The following is a 16,360-nucleotide window of genomic DNA, read 5'->3' as shown; positions in this document are numbered from 1 at the left end:
ATCCGTTCACAGTTGATGGACATTTGGGTTGTTTCCACTTTTGACCTATTGTGAATAATGGTGTCATGAACAGTCACATACAAGTTTTCATACAGACTTTCAGTTCTCTTGGGTGTATACCTAAGACTGAAATTTCTAAGTCATATGGTAACTCTATGTTTAACCCTTTGAGGAACTGCCGAACTTTTTTCCCTAATGGCTGTACTACCTTACATACCACCAGCAATGTCTAAGGGTTTCAGTTTCTCAGCATCCTTATTAACAGTTGTTATTGTCTATCCTTTTGGTTATACTTACTCTAGTGAGTGTGAGGCAGTATTTCATTGTGCTTTTGATTTCCATTTCCCTGATGGCTAAAGATGACGAGCACCTTTTCATGTGCGTATTGGCTGTTCGTGTATCTTCCTTGGAGAAATGTTCTCAATTTTCTTTTAGACAGTTGGGAGCAGTCACCAATAGATTCTGCTTCTTGCGGCATACAGGATGTGAGTTTAAGAACAGAAGCCCTGTCATCCTCTTTTTGTATTCCTAGCACACAGGGTCCGGTGTGTATCGAGGGCACAGTCGACACTGGTTAACCTCAACAGCAAAGGTAGGCTATGGCATTGAGAATGTAAAATGCTGCAGGAAAGAGTGTCGGCTTTGGGGGTGGCCAAGAAAAAATAGATTTTTATTGTGAAGATGTTGTAGGATTTGAATGCAACCTGAAATTATTTCACTTCTGTTATTCACCACCCACCACCTTCCCTGACGGAGAAGGCAATGGCACCCCGCTCCAGTACTCTTGCCTGGAAAATCCCATGGATGGAGGAGCCTGGTGGGCTGCAGTCCATGGGGTCTCTACGAGTCGGACAGGACTGAGCAACTTCACTTGCACTTTTCTCTTTCATGCGTTGGAGAAGGAAATGGCAACCCACGCCAGTGTTCTTGCCTGGAGAATCCCAGGGACAGCAGAGCCTGGTGGGCTGACGTCTCTGGGGTCGCACAGAGTCGGACACAACTGAAATGACTTAGCAGCAGCAGCAGCACCTCCCCCGATCCCCACCTCATCCTCAAAACATTTTACAGTGGTGACTATACAAGTAAACAGTGAAACAAGACACGAGTGTGGTGCAGCAAGAACAAACTAAGTTAAACAAACTAAGTCTAAACTAAGTTAAGACTATCCTTGGCCTTCCCTGGTGGCTCAGTTGGTAAAGAATCTGCCTGTAATGTAGGAGACCTGGGTTCGATCCCTGGGTTGGGAAGATCCCCTGGTGGAGGGCACAGCAACCCACCCCAGTATTCTTGCCTGGAGAATCCCAAGGACATAGGAGGCTGTCAGACTACAATGCACAGGGTCACAAAGAGTTGGGCACGACTAAGTGACTTACACTTTCACTTTCACTTCAAGACTACCCGTGCCCTTCCTTGTTTCAGTGGTCATCATATGCTCAGTCACTCAGTCGTGTCTGACTTTGTGACCATACACATTTTGGTCCTCCAGGCTTCTCCGGCCATGGGATTCTCCAGGAAAGAATGCTGGAGTGGGCTGCCATTTCCTTCTCCAGGGGATCTTCCCGATCCAGGGATAGAACCCGTGTCTCCTGCACTGCAGGCGGATTCTTCACTGCTAAGGCCCAGGGGAAGCCTTGTTTCAATAATCATCATAAGAATAATCATATCTTAATGAAGGTTAAAAACCCTGTGTGTATGCACAGAATTCACCCTGAGCAAGTCTTGGTTCCTACAGAAGATACGTGTTGAATATCAGCTACTTGTCTTGCTGAGGATGTTTAAGTAGAAAGTACAGACAAAAAGACTAACAAGGAGTGAGTGGGAGGGAGGAAGGAAAAGAAGGAAGGAGGAAAGAAAGGAAACACGAGTTGTTCTTCATGCTGTTTCAATAATAATGGATCCTTTGAGAATCCTGAAGGCCATGGACCCATATTCCAGAAAAATATGCACAAAATATCACATACTATTTCTGGGTTTTATGGGCCCCCTTTATTAGGATTTTTAACTCCTAGTTAATAACCCTGCCCAGTGGCAGAGCCTGAAATAGCACCTTTGTCAACTGCTTCTGATTTAATCACCTAAGCAGTGCTGACCTCAGGATCTTTTGATTTATTTGCATTTGATCAAGGTCACAAGGGTCTCTAAAGTGTATTTTTCAGTTGCCTGAGGTTCCTAATGTCATCACTAAAAGGCATTGCTTGAGCTTTTGAATGGGTCCCTATCTGTAGGGACCCATTGGTTCCCAGTGGTGGTGGTGGTTTAGTCGCTAAGTCATGTCCGACTCTTGCGACCCCATGGACTGTAGCCCGCCAGGCTCCTCTGTCCATGGGATACTCCAGGCAAGAATACTGGAGTGGGTTGCCATTTCCTTCTCCAGTCTGTACGGTAAGCTCTTTGTATTTAAAGCAGTCTGCACTGGGACCTATAGCTCTCTGAATTTTCAGCAGAATAAACCTGTCAGTCTCATAACTAAGAAGAGAGAAACCCAAGACACAAGGGCCTTGGGTTACTCCAAAATCTATAAAATGCAGAGAATCTGTCGTGAAACCACAAGAAGATACTGCTCACCGGTTATTAAAATGTTCCACCTCCTCCACAGCCCCAGGTGACCATCTCCCCTCAGCCTAAACTCATCTTCCACTCTTGATGTATGCTCTACTTTTTTAAAATAAATCAACTCATTAGAACCAATACCAGTTTATTAAAATAGCAAGCAATTAGTCTCCTACACAGATGCTCCAGGGCCCTTTAACATTAACCTGGGCGCATTTAATTTTAGGTCTGTTGTTCTAGATTCTGGAAACTGCTGTTCACCTTGGAAAGGAGTTATTGAAATGCCCCTTTGGTTGTTCAGATAAGAACTAATAATGTTGTATGTGTGTGTGTGTGTGTGTGCTTAGTCACTCAGTCATGTCCAACTCTTTGCAACTCCATGGACTGTAGCCCACCAAGCTCCTCTTTCCATGGTGATTCTCCAGGCAAGAATACTGGAGTGGGTTGCCATTCCCTCCTCCAGGAATCATCCCAACCCAGGGATCGAACCTGCATCTCCTGCATTGACAGGCAGATTCTTTACCACTGAGCCACCTGGGAAGCTCCATAGTAATGTTGGCTGGGTACCTAATGCAGAAGGAGAAGGGAACTGTGTCACGGGATGCCAGGAAGGGCTTAGAAAGGTAAGCTGAGCACACCCGCACCTCCCCAGCAGGGCACCACGGCACTCACAGCATGGAAGCCTTGCCTTCTAGGCAGGACTCGTGCTGGACCTTCTCGGAGGCAGTGCGCCTTCTGTCATTTTGGCTTCTATCACTTAATGCCTATTCAGATTTAATTAAAAATTGCCACCAAACAGTGAAAGAAAATAACCCTGGAGTCAGTTGGATAATGGCTTTGCCTTTTTCATGTTTTCATGAGTCAACTCAGCAGACGTTCAAGACTGTATCTCTAGAGCCTAATACGATGTCTGTCATGACACAGGTGTGCAGTAAATCCTTCAATGAGAATGGAATGATGTTTAGTGTGGGAGGAGTATGGGAAAGATAGGCAGAGATGACCTCAGCATCATTCTTGCTCTTGGGGACCTTATCATTCAAGACAGAAAACTGTACAATAAAGCTGGGCTATAGTACAGATTAAAAGGAAGGGAATGAAGGCATGCTGTAGGGACCTCTTTATAATAATTCATTTTTATTGGAATATAGTTGATTTACAATGTTGTGCTAGCTTCTGCTGTACAGCAGAGTGAATTAGTTGTACATACACACGCTGTGCTATGCTAAGTTGCTTCAATCGTGTCCGACTCTGCAAGCCTATGGACTACAGCCACCCCCTCCCCTTCTCTGTCCATGGGATCCTCCAGGCAAGAATACTGGAGTGGGTTGCCATTCCCTCCTCCAGGGGGTCTCCCTGACCCAGGGGTTGAACCTTCGTCTCTTATGTCTCCTGCACTGGCAGGCAGGTTCCTCACCACTGGTCCACCTGGGAAGCCAGTACATATACATATATTCTCTCTCTTTTTTAGGTTCTTTTCCCGTAGAGGTCATTACAGTGTACTGAGTAGAGCTCCCTGTGCTGTAGAGTAGGTAGGTCCTTCTTAGTTATCTATTTTACGTGTATTAATAGTAGTGTACGGGCTTCCCAGGTGACGTTAGTGGTAAGGAATCTGCCTGCCAATGCAGGAGACATAAGAGACGTGGGTCCCATCCCTGGGTCTGGAAGATCCCCTGGAGTAGGAAATGGCAATCAACTCTGGTATTCTTGCATGGAGAATCCTATGGACAGAGGAGCCTGGCAGGCTACAGTCCATAGGGTCACAAAGAGTAGGGCAAGACTGAAGCAGCTTAGCACACACACATGCAATAGTAGTGTATATATGCCAATCCCATTACTTTTTGAGAGATCTACATTGTTAGCATTCCTTCTCTCAGATGCTTATCCTGATTTTAGTCCACAGTCAGTTTTCCTGATGAGATTGTTGTCACCCAGAAAGGAAAGTTTTAATTGGATTTCTGCACTAGAACATTAAATGATTTTCCTGGGCCGCCTTTAATGCTTGATTGTCTACGTGGGGAGCATCTTAACCCAAAGGAGAAAAAGACCCAGTGTCAGTGTTCTACAAATGCAAGTACTAAATCCTTCCTATACAAGGCTTGTGGGAGAGCTAAGGAAACAACTACACAATTTGAACAAATAATTAGAAAAAGTGAAAGGGAGGAAAAAAAAAAACCTGCCGTTTAAGGAGGTAGATCAAGAGCAAATGGTTAGGGTCATTATAACTGAAAAGAAATCCACATTTAGAAACTGAAATGTTGAAAACTACATTTGAAAGATGTCACCGCCACCATCAGAATTCAGAGTAAGTTAGTATTCCCCTGTCGTCAGACACCACCCAGGCTATTGAAATCAGAAACCTGGCCAGATGAACTGTAATAACCTCACCACAGTAACAGAGGATGGGTGACTTTAAAAAGATGATTTCCCACTTTCAGAGGCATTTGCTAGGAAACTCAGAAGGCACCAACTGGACTGATGATTAATCAACACTGGCTTAAGGAGACGGAGGCTCCTTCACACACAGCCAACGGCCCGCAGGTGTTCCCGTGCTTATCAGGGGCATCGTCCCTTTCGCTTTAAAGTTAGTTGTGTCGAATAAAAGGGACAATGTACAGGGTGGGGCGTGAGCGGGGCATATGTTCTTACAATAACTTGACTACAAAGAGGACACTCAAGAACTTAGCTTACACTTCTCCGCAGGTTACCCAGCTTGTGGTTTCTTGGGGGAAAAAGTGTGAATGGATGGGTGGGGTGGGGCTGCAGGGATACCTGACTAACCACCAGACTCAGGAATCCAGTACACCAGGCTCACAGCTTCATGCCACCTCTTTAACAATGCACTCTTCAACTACTTGTTATCTTCCAGAAACTTTGTGTTTGGCATCTTTAGAATGGGTTATTGTGTCCATTAAACAGATTAAAGAATGTAAGATGCCCAGCGTTCCATCTGGCAGAAAACAATGCCTTAGTAAATGTTAATAACAGTCATTCGTTGCTCTTAAAATAGCTATCAGAGATTCCTTGCACTTTGTTTACAAGGAATATCCTTGAAACTATCACACAGAACTTATGTTTATTAAAACAAAATTCTAGCATGTCATGTTCTCCCAGTTCATATAAAACAAGAGGAGTGTTTGCTATTGGAGGACACTGGAGAGAGCGTGAGTTGATTGACAGATGATGGTTTGACAATGAGGAAAGAGAAAATATGAAAGGGAAAATATGTAAAAAGCAAACAAAAGACCACTAAAAAGCATGACAGCCTATTAAATGTTTGTAGCACTTGTGTGTGTATGTGTGCTCAGTTGTATCTGACTCTTTGTGACCCCATGGGCTGTTGCCTGCCAGGCTCCTCTGTCTGTGGGATTTCCCAGGCAAGAATGCTGAAGTGAGTTGCCATTCCCTACTCCAGGGAATCTTCCTGACCCCGCATCTCTTGCATCTCCTGCATTGGCAGGCACATTCTTTATCACTAGCACCACATGAGAGGCTTCTTATAGCACTTAATGCAATACTTAATGTTCTAGAAACAGACTGAGTCATTGTGATGGTGTAGTTGACAGAAAATTATGTGTATGAAGGCAGGAAAATTCCTGAAACATTTTAGAAATATTTTCATAGAATGGAAAAATTAAAATTTTAGTGCTAAAAGAGATTTGGGTTTTATGGAAACATTCTGCATTCTTTGGCAGACAGTGCTTTTCTAATAGCTTGTAGTCTTTCAGCAGCAAAGCCCAATCTCAAATAAAGTCTTTAGTCTGTTTCAGATGCTAAACATATCTGGAAGACTATATTAGATGTAATTGTGTGCTTGCATGACTCTGAAATTTGATTAAAAATTGTTGTAGCCCATATTTATTGAGACTTAACTGTCCCAGGCAAAATTCCAAGGACTTTACTCATTTAATCCTAATATCAGTGTGAGAAGGGGGTATCATTGTCCCCTCTTTTTCAGATGGAGAAACTGGCATAGAGAAGCTAATTCATGCAAGGTCACAGTCTGTAAATGGATTCTAAACAGTGTAGTTTTGCTTTTGACTCTTAACTACCACACTGGTTGTAAGGTCCAACTTCAAAGGAAAAATTTTAATTGTAACAGGGAAGTATGACAATTGAGAAAGATGTGTTGATATAAGACAGGGATTTTTAAAAAAATTATCTTTGGAGCCCTATAGATTATCTGATACAGTCCCTATACTTATTATGCTGGCTGCTGCTAACCAAATCAATGACCCTCAATGTAACTTCAATGAAATACAGAAAATTGAACACAGGAGGCTATTTGGATGCAGATCAGGAAAATAAACCATGAAGATGTCAACATCAAAGGATGTGAGGGTCTTCAGAGTTTTCCACTTGATCATGATTACTTCTTTCTCTACTTGTCACAGTGTTTAATGTGCCACCCTGTGTGTCATTAATAGTTTCATAAACAATGATCATTAGGTTTTGTCAACTTAAACAGGAGCTTTTGCACCGATACTGAAGTGGATCTCTGAAACTTTCACTCTGAGAGAAAAAATGCCCCCCCAGGAATCAGCACAAAATGTTTTATGATGAGCTGCTGTATAGTCTGCCTCTTCTCCCCAGCAGAGACCAGACGGGTGGAAAAAAAAACGCTGAACTGTGATGAGGAGCCCTGGGTGTTTATCTTTATCGCAGGGTTACTTACATATTTACTCTCATGGCTTCCTCCCATCTGTGCCTTTGATGGTGCACCCAATCAATGTGATGCGGCCAAATGGTCTGCTAATGGTTTTCCCATAAGAATTAGTGAGTTATAATCCTCTTCTTCTCAGAGGTGACTGCTGTCCACATCCCAGGTCTACTGGGATTTATTGCACCTACAGTGTTATAGCTACCGATTTGGGGGCTCGCCAGATGCTTCCTAAGTGCTCTAATGTGCTGAGAACAAAGCGATAGTGGTATCTCACACATAGCAGATGCCCCAGCAGACCACACACCCACCATTAAAGATGTTTATCGACTACCAGCCCAAGAGAAATAAACCTGAAAATGTATTTTACACACAAACCTATAAACTAAGAGTTATAAATCATGCAGATATATGCTTTAGGTTGGGCTTCTCCCCCACCCACAGCCAATTGAGAAGAGTTTATTGAGGACACTGCATGTACAGAAATGGGTTTAATTAAGGAAACCCATCCAGTATGGGGCTTCCCAAGTGGCACTAGTGGTAAAGAACCCGCCTGCCAACGCAGGAGATATAAGAGACGCAGGTTCAATCCCTGGGTCGGTAAGATCCCCTGGAGAAGGGCATGGCAACCCACTCCAGTATTCTTGCCTGGAGAATCCCAGGGACAGGGGAGCCTGGAGGGTTATAGTCCATAGGGTTGCAAAGAGTCAGACACAACTGAAGCCACTTAGCATATAGCACAACCAGTATGGGAATGGCAACAGCTTGGAGTCCTTCCCTGTCGTGAAGAGGCAGAGAAAGGTCAAGGTACCAGAACCCAGAGCCAGAGAATTCCCAGGCTGCATGTGAGGGAACCATGCACTTTGGTGGCAAAGTGTTAGCTGCTCAGTCATGTCTGATTCTTTGCAACCCCATGGACTGTAGTCCACGACGTGCTACAGCCCACGGGGTCAAAAAGAGTCAGACACGACTGAGCTGATTGACTGGACTATAGGCTACTAGGCCCCTCTGTCCATGGGATTTCCCAGGCAAGAGTACTGGAGTGGGTTGCCGTGTCCCCTCCAGTGAATCTTCCCGACCCAAGGATCGAACCTGGGTCTCCCGCATTGCGGGCAGATTCTTTACCATCTGAGCCACTAGGGAAACCCAGCAAAACAATGTGCCTAACAAGAAAGGAGGTAGAGGGAAAAGTACCCTGACTTCTCTGTCTTCTTTGTCTGTATAATTAGGTGGGTGGCGTTTGGGTGGACTGGGCTACTGGTGGAAGTTATGTGTTGAACCAAACTTAAGTAAGTTTGTTGGGGTATTTCAGTGAGTTACAGTCTTCTACCACCTGAACCTGTGTCTAACAGCAGCCAAGCAGTAGGCAGTGTTGCTGCAGGCCACAGTTAAGTGAGGTGAGCTTCAGGAAACTGGCCACAGTGGACTTACAATCCAAGACGTTTTCAATTCAAATCCATTACATGGACTAGAATGTCTGTGGCTTTGCAGGAAGGTGATTTTTGTGTAGGAGCCTAAAAGACAGCAAACCTCACTCACTTCACCACCTATAAGGGTTCTGCTCAACTTCAGTTTGAATCCTGGCTGTACACTGATTGACCAGCTTTCACTCATTCACTCAACAAGCATTTACAAAGCATTTATTCTGTGCTGACACCATTGTTCCAGGCTTTCAGGACAGAGGAGGGGAAAAAACAAATAAGATGCCTGTTCTCTTGGAACCTGCCTGATATAGGGAGATGGCTGATACACAAGCACACAAACAAGATAAGTTCAGATAGTGACACTTAAAACAAGGGAAGGCTATAGCCAGTGATGAGCATTGGGCAGGGAGTGTCTGGGGAGGTGACATTTGAGCTGAGAACTTAGTCATATTCCTTTGCACTTGCGGAGGGTTTGCAGGGACAGTGAGTGAAGCAGTGAGCTAGGAAGAAGAAAGAGTAATTGCAGGTGAAGTCTGCATCAAACAATGGGAACCTACTGGCCAGTTTTGAGAGAGACATAATTTAATATATGGGTTTCCCAGGTGGCTCAGTGATAAAGAATCTGCCTGCCAACGCAGGAGTCACAGGAGATGCAGGTTCCACCCCTAGGACAGGAAAATTCCCTGGACAGAGGAGCCTGGTGGGCTACAGTCCATAGAGCACAGAGTCAGACACAACTGAGCATGCTCTCAACGCAACACAATTTAGTGTATATGTTCAAGGCCCTTTTGGTTGCTCTGAGGAGCTTGCATTTTCAAGAGATGAAACTGGAAGCAGGTTAATGAAGGAGAAGGCAGTGAAAACAGAGCCAAGTGTAGGAAACAGTGTATATGAGAGAATACAAGGTCCTGCATTTTCCTAATGAGATTAAAAATGTTTTATTTGCTAACTTGCATAAACCTTTAGAGATGGATGAAATAGTCAATAGCTGGTAGGTTTTTTTAATTTATTTTTTTTTAAACATACAAATTTTTAAACATACAAATGTATACTCTGTTATTTATTTAGAAGCAGGAATCTTGTTATTCATCATTAATATAAAAAATTTATTGCCCTCCTCATCCCTGGAGCTAGTTTTCAACTCAGATGTCTTTTCCAATGTCTTTTCCAGAGCAAGTTATCTTCACTTCTGCCCAATTTGTTTGATACAAAGCCATTTTGAATTCATATCTGGAGCTCTCATTGAACATTATTTTCAAGCCTATGAGTACTGTGAGGGTAGCTGTTAAGTTAATGTAAAAAGAGGCTCCCAAATCCAGAGGTTAAAAACTAGACAGAAGCTGATCTTCGTCATAAAACAGTCCCTAGGTGTTTGGGGGACTGAGGCTGGTAGGCAGCATGTCAGGTCGGCTGTCCTTCTCCAGGAAGAAGGAGGGAGAGAGGGACCAGGGGATACTCACCCAATCACTTTACGGTCAGGGCACAGAAGTGGCACACGTCATTTCCAATTATATCCCAGAACATCTGAGTCAGCTGGGCATCTATTATTATGGCAGAAGGAAAGAATGGGGATGGACATTGGAGGACAGCTAGCAGACCATCACAGCACCCATGGAGAGCATGGGGGCAGCTGGTTTTCTGTTCCCCTGTAAATGCAATGTCAGTATCCGTCAATACCTAAAGCTATTCAGTTACTAAGTCCAGTTAGCAAAGAGTATGTTTTTTTTTTTCAATCTCCACAACTTAACCTTTGATTATTGCTATTTAATAGCAGAAGCAGCAGAGCATGAGATTGTTGGATGGCATCACCGATTCAGTGGACATGAACTTGGGCATACTCAGGGAGACAGTGAGGGACAAGGGAGACCAGGCGTGCTACGGTCCATGGGATTGCAAAGAGTCAGACACGACTTAGCGACTGAACAACACTGCTATTTAAGCTGATCTTTAAAAAAGGCTGGAGGAGTCATAGCAGTCATACCACAGGAATAATTACAAAATCTGCTTTTGAATTTCTTGGCCCCCTTCATTTTAAACAATCCCATCAGTCGACCCCTGAAGGCAGCCCAAAACAATACTGATTGAGGTCGATTCAGTCCCCTGTGTCTTTTTCAAATGACACTTTTTGTTCAAAGAAGGTAATTATAAGAGAGATCTCTATAATAAGAGGCTTTGGAAAGACTTTAAAATAAGGAGCTTGCTTTTGTGTGAGGTAATTGTGGGAAGAGAGTGCCTCATCTTATATTTAGATATTGAATAGGGTGCACCACGTCACTTGCCAAGCAGTGGGAGACAGGGGAGTTCATATGCCGGATAGTTTCTTTTGTAAATATGAGGAAATGATTTCTCTTTTGTCATATGGAGGAATAATTACTACTTATCTTTCTTATGTTGCTGTGAGAATCATAAAATGCTGGGGTCCAGCCCCGGCTGATCCAGGGTATTCGAAGCGGGGACAGCGTCGGCGAGGGTCAGGATACAATAGCTTCAATTAGATATTAATTAAAGATATAAAGAGTAATAGAATAAGGATAGCTCAGTAGGAAAATTCAGTGGAGAAAAGAGGCTGAATAGCTTGGTTTACGTGGGAGACCAATAAAACTTCAAGACAAGAAGCTTGCACCACTTACGTAGGCCGCAGGCATCCTTCCGTTCTCCCGAAGGAGAGGAGACACTGAGGCCTCGCCGGTCGGATCTTAGAAGCCCAGGCATAATTAGTAAGCATGGTGGGTTCAGTGCTCCAGATGGAGACTCAGCCAGAATGAGAGAGAGAGCGACATGGGGAGACCAGTATTTCGAGAAACTGATCCCAATTCTTTATTTTCCATGGTCTACATTTATACACTGAGATGTTATGCAAAAGTCACGTGGGGTCAGCAGTCCTGACTTTTATCAAAGTCAGGTGCTTCATACAAATGTATACAGAGGTCTTAGGGGTGTTACATCATCTTCTGGCAGGGGGCCTGCTGACAATTTATGACCCTCTCCTTGTGACAGTGGTCAGTCAACCAGGACACTTATTTCTCCAGGGGTGATTATTCTTAAAACAGACGCCACCCAAATAAAGTTACATTCCTATAGGGTGAGGGTGTAGTGGGTTTTAGTTAAGGAAAGAATTTACTTAGCCTAAGGTCTAACGTGATTAATATCAAAGGTTAATACTTATTTCTTCTATATATTCATTAATGTGTGTAAGGGCAGGGGATATGGAGACTTAGCAACAAACATTGGCTCAACAAATGAAAAACCCTTCACCAATACAATTTCTAATCAGCCCACTATACTTATACTAATAGTTTTCTAACTTTTCTAAGGAACCTGTTTTTAGAAGGTTTAAAGCATCTTGTGCCTCTCACGGTTGGGAGGCTGTGAGCAATCACATGTGGCCGGACAAGCCTGTCAGGCAGGCCAGAGAACCTTCAGAGGAGTTTGTAGGTTAAAATACTCTTGTCACGCCCAGGAGTTTTTATTAACTGGAGCTCTAAGTTAACTCCTTCTCCAAAAGAGGTGGTGGGGGACAGCCCCCTGTAAAGTCAGAGGTGTAGGTGAGAGCACAAAGTAGTAAAGTAGGCAGGCTCTGGTTATGGGGGTAGTTGCTCGAGGATTTCCAGGGGGACTCTGAGGCTCAATCCCGCCTTTGCGTATGTCGAGCCTCCTTCCTCATGACCTTTGCCACGGGTGGAGTACCTCACTCTGGCCCCCAACAATAAAACATGTTACGTACGTAACAGAGTACAGGCCTACCTTAGAGATTTTGTGGGTTTGGTTCCAGACCACTGCAGTCAAGTGAATATTGCAATGAAGTGAGTCATGTGAATTTTTTGGTTTCCTAAAGTATATAAAAGTTATATCTACTCTCTACTGTAGTATATGAAATGTGCAATAGCATTGGGTCTAAAAATATATACATTTAAAAATAGTTTATGCTATCATATGCAGACCATCATCTGACAACTCACAGTACCACATACCTTCAGGTTTTTAAAAAATGCAGTATCTGCGAAGCACAATACAACAAAACATAGTAAGGTGAGATATGCCTGTATGTGCATCGAGTAAATACTGCACGATGCTGAGAGGTAAACGTGCACGTCTTACACCTTTGCAAAAATCAGTGTCAGCATTTGGCAAGTGTTTGTAGTTACCGTATTTTCCTGTTCTGCAGTGTGTGCTCAGTAAATGATCATTATGGTGATTAAATGAGCAAAGTTTACAAATAGCTCAACTTTAAGGTATTTGAATGCTCGCTTCCCATCTTGTTTGCATTGGTCCTATTTATCACAGTTACCTTCTTAGTAAGAATTATTCTAATATAATAAAGGGCTTTTCTGGATGCTTAATAAACATCTTGGCTCTGAGCAAACTCCTGTTTGGAAACACTGTGCTAACAGTTGTCTCAGACAGCCTTCAATTCATTTTCTCCCTTGAGAACAAGGATTGTCTCCTGGTCCTCCCTCCCAGAGAGAACTGTGAAGTGCCTTGCATATTTAAATAGCTGGAAGTCAGGAAGTACACTGAAAAATTTCCTCAAAGTGTCACGTGCTTGCCATTACATGTAGGAATGTGTTGGGTTTTGATGTAATTTCTTCCTTGCTCTTTGGGATATAAAGGCTCTTAAGTGTTGCTCTATAATTGTCAAAGATTAGCCTTGACTGTCCTGTAGGCCTTTACCTCTGTTTGACAATTTGATGTTTCCTTAAATGCTTTGTGTCCATTCATGAGGGCGATGGTTTCATTTGAAATGCTGCAGTCACCAGGGAGAAGCTCTTGTGCTCTCTCCTGATTGGCCAGCCTCCCCTCTGCCTCCTGTTGCTATGGTGCCCAGCAGAGTAACTTCCTTGCCCTGTACAAGTAGGAGGCTCAGTCTCCATGGATACCCCACTCTGAGACTGTACTCCACGGAGAGATGAGCTGAGCTGCACATACTGTATTTCTGCACAAGACATACCCCAGCCTGTGGTGGGAGGCTGTTTGCAGAGGCAGTGTTTGCCATGAAAGTCTACGGAGCTTATCTTCTAAGTAAGTCATATTAGTCACAGTAAGTAAATAATTATATTGGATCCCAGAGGATACGTTCTTTGTGTATATGTGTGTGTCAAGTTACTTGTGGTAGGCTAAAAATGTAGTCTGGAAACAAATTTTCAACCGTCTGCCTTTCAGATATCCTGAATGCAGAGTCTGAAACTAAACTTTGAAAAATACACACCTATATTGTTTTAAGTACCCCTTGTCATTTGTGAATCTGCCGTTTGAGGCAAATGGGAAAAGATGGACATGGATGATCACACTTGAGAATGCTCTCCTAACTCTCAGCCTTGCATGCTGCATTTGTAAATGCAGAGCTTGTCCTTGCCCAGTGACGTGCTATGGGAATAGACGAGCACAGGCACAATTAATGCTAATTGGCCCTGCACACAGTGTGCAATGGGGCCTCTGTGTAGGCTGAGACTCGATGTATTTATTATCAAGAGTGATCTTGCTTATGTGCTCATCTCTGCCAGTTCACCATGGAAATTACTCAGAGACCATCTCTCTAGCCAGTTTTAATTTATTTTTCTCATATAGTGTTCAGGAAAAATTCAGAAACTCTTCAGGTCCGTGGAATTGGGATGGGGAAGAATTTTGTGTTTATTAATGATTTGCTCTAACATTTCCGCTTTCTTGTACCTTCCAAGAGCATAAGGGTTGGGTTTGCAATGTTGTAAAACACATGAGTCATCTTAGAGCAATTTTCATCTGCTGGGTGAATGATTAATGCCTGTGGTGTTAAAATTAATGAGTGGAAACAAAAGACTATACGTATGGTTACCCCAACTTAGTTCAGTAATTCTAAAATTACATTAAATTAGATCTTCAGACTGTCCACAGTAGGTAGCTGGCGTCTAGCAGCTCTAGACAAAAAGCAGAATATACACTGTACTGGTGTAAGAGTGATTCATTTTTAGTTATATAGAACAGTGAGCACAGACTGTCACGCTAGATTGTAAATGTCTCTTATTTTCTGTACTCATGACTAACCATTCATGTAGAGGAGAACTGGTGTAATGTCATCTCTTCCAGCTGTTAGTCATGGCTCAATTTTAATTGCCCCAAATGATGAAAAGTCACCACCCTTTGAAGATGTGAATGTCCTGGTGACTCCTCTGGCTCTGATTTTGTCACTGAGGTCAGACTTTAGGTCACTGTCTTAATATTTTATAAATATAATTTCCACTCATCAAAGGGGCAGCAGACAAATAAAAGTTCATGATACACTCTGTAGTGATCATGGCTTTAAAGACATGGAAACAATGTCGATGACACTTTCTGCAAAATTTCTCACCTCATTAGTTGTGGCTCAGCTGGTAAAGAATCTGCCTGCAATGCGAGAGACCTGGGTTCGATCCCTGGGTTGGGAAGATCCCCTGGAGAAGGGAAGAGCTACCCACTCCAGTATTCTGGAATGGAGAATTCCATGGACTGTATAGTCCATGGGGTTGCAAAGAGTTGGACACGACTAAGCGACTTTCACTTTCACTTTTGGTATTGTAGGCTCCATTTCTCGTTTTCAGTGTGTCTGTGACAAATTCTCCTGCCCATCTCTGCAAACCAGCAGAGTATGGGAATTTTTTCAGCCTCAAAATACTGGAATTTGCTGTTTCCTCATCTATATCAGTTCAGTTCAGTCGCTCAGTTGTGTCCAACTCTTTTCGACCCCATGAACCGCAGCACGCCAGGCCTCCCTGTCCCTCATCTATATACTGAACTAATAATAGTACCTATGACATAAAGCTACTTTGAAAATTCAGTGACACCATCAGTAGCACATGACATATACTAAATAGTCACTGCTGTTGTATTATGATTACTGTAAGCATCGTTATGATCATTTTTACAATCACTTGTAGTTAAGGGAGAGTGTATTGAAGAGTTTGAACAGTTCTTTGGTTTGATTCCATTCAGCTTATCAAATTTTCTAGCAAATACTAAGAACCTAACCGTGGGCTTGGTGCTTGGTTTTCTGATGGAAATTATGACATTCAATGTACTTGAAAATGTAGACAACAAAACAAAACGTGAGATGTGTAGTAGTTTTTTCTTTTCAAATGTGTGGCTTTCTGTTTTTGTCAAATGGCCGTATCTAGATCTACACAAGGAAATGTTTGCCAATTCATTTTGCTGCCACTAACGGATATGTAAGAGTCCACAGCAGATATGTAAGCTAAAAGGGGCTGGGCTATAGCTAAGTGTAGTTAATAGTTATACCTTGAATTAAAAATGTGACATTTAAAAACTTAGGTTCAGATTCTAAGCTCACTTCCTTTCCTGAAAAGTTTTCCATTCAGAGTGCAATAAATGACATATTTTGAATGAGAGCCGTTTCATTAAGTTGAGTTTTGGGAGTGATTAGAAAGGAAAGGAAAGGGAAATGATTGATTAATCTGTATAAAAATAGGCCCCATGCTGGGGTTTTTCCTTTTGCACTAATCCTCTGTGACATCCGAACCAAAAAAAAGAGTAAAACCAATGCCATATGTGCAGAGCCTGCTGGTGCTGATTTTAAAACACATGAAGAGTTGACCCAGATAATATTTTGCAGTTTTATTTTCATTACAATGTCATTTTCATTTTCCATTTCTTCTTTCTGGCATGTTCTCTTCCTTCCATCTGTTTGCCCTGGAAAGAACGTGGCATGTGGAATAAGGGCTATACCAATTTGCTTGAATGGAAGAAAAGGGGCGGACATTTG

At 42.9% G+C, this 16,360-nt stretch overlaps 1 protein-coding gene across 20 annotated transcripts in view; it reads left to right on the top strand.

Annotated features, from left to right (window-relative positions):
* Positions 1–16,360, top strand: part of SYBU (syntabulin) — an 88,225-nt gene that overhangs the window by 30,218 nt on the left and 41,647 nt on the right. For 11 of the 20 annotated variants that reach the window (XM_086335369.1, XM_086335368.1, XM_086335365.1 and 8 more), the window contains one exon: positions 533–592. The exons of 8 other annotated variants lie outside the window; for them this stretch is intronic. In XM_086335369.1, the coding sequence (XP_086191495.1) occupies positions 533–592 (60 nt within the window). Of the gene's footprint in view, positions 1–532; positions 593–13,450; positions 13,651–16,360 lie in introns of those variants that run through there. One more of the 20 variants, XM_086335380.1, reaches the window with a different exon arrangement.

The sequence above is a fragment of the Bos grunniens genome, chromosome 14 (assembly GCF_055505025.1).
Source record: "Bos grunniens cultivar Pamir isolate PY7600 chromosome 14, Bosgru_T2T1.0, whole genome shotgun sequence".
Classification (NCBI taxonomy): domain Eukaryota; kingdom Metazoa; phylum Chordata; class Mammalia; order Artiodactyla; family Bovidae; genus Bos; species Bos grunniens.
Note: the sequence above shows the minus strand (reverse complement) of the source record. Positions and strands in the feature narration are given on the sequence as shown.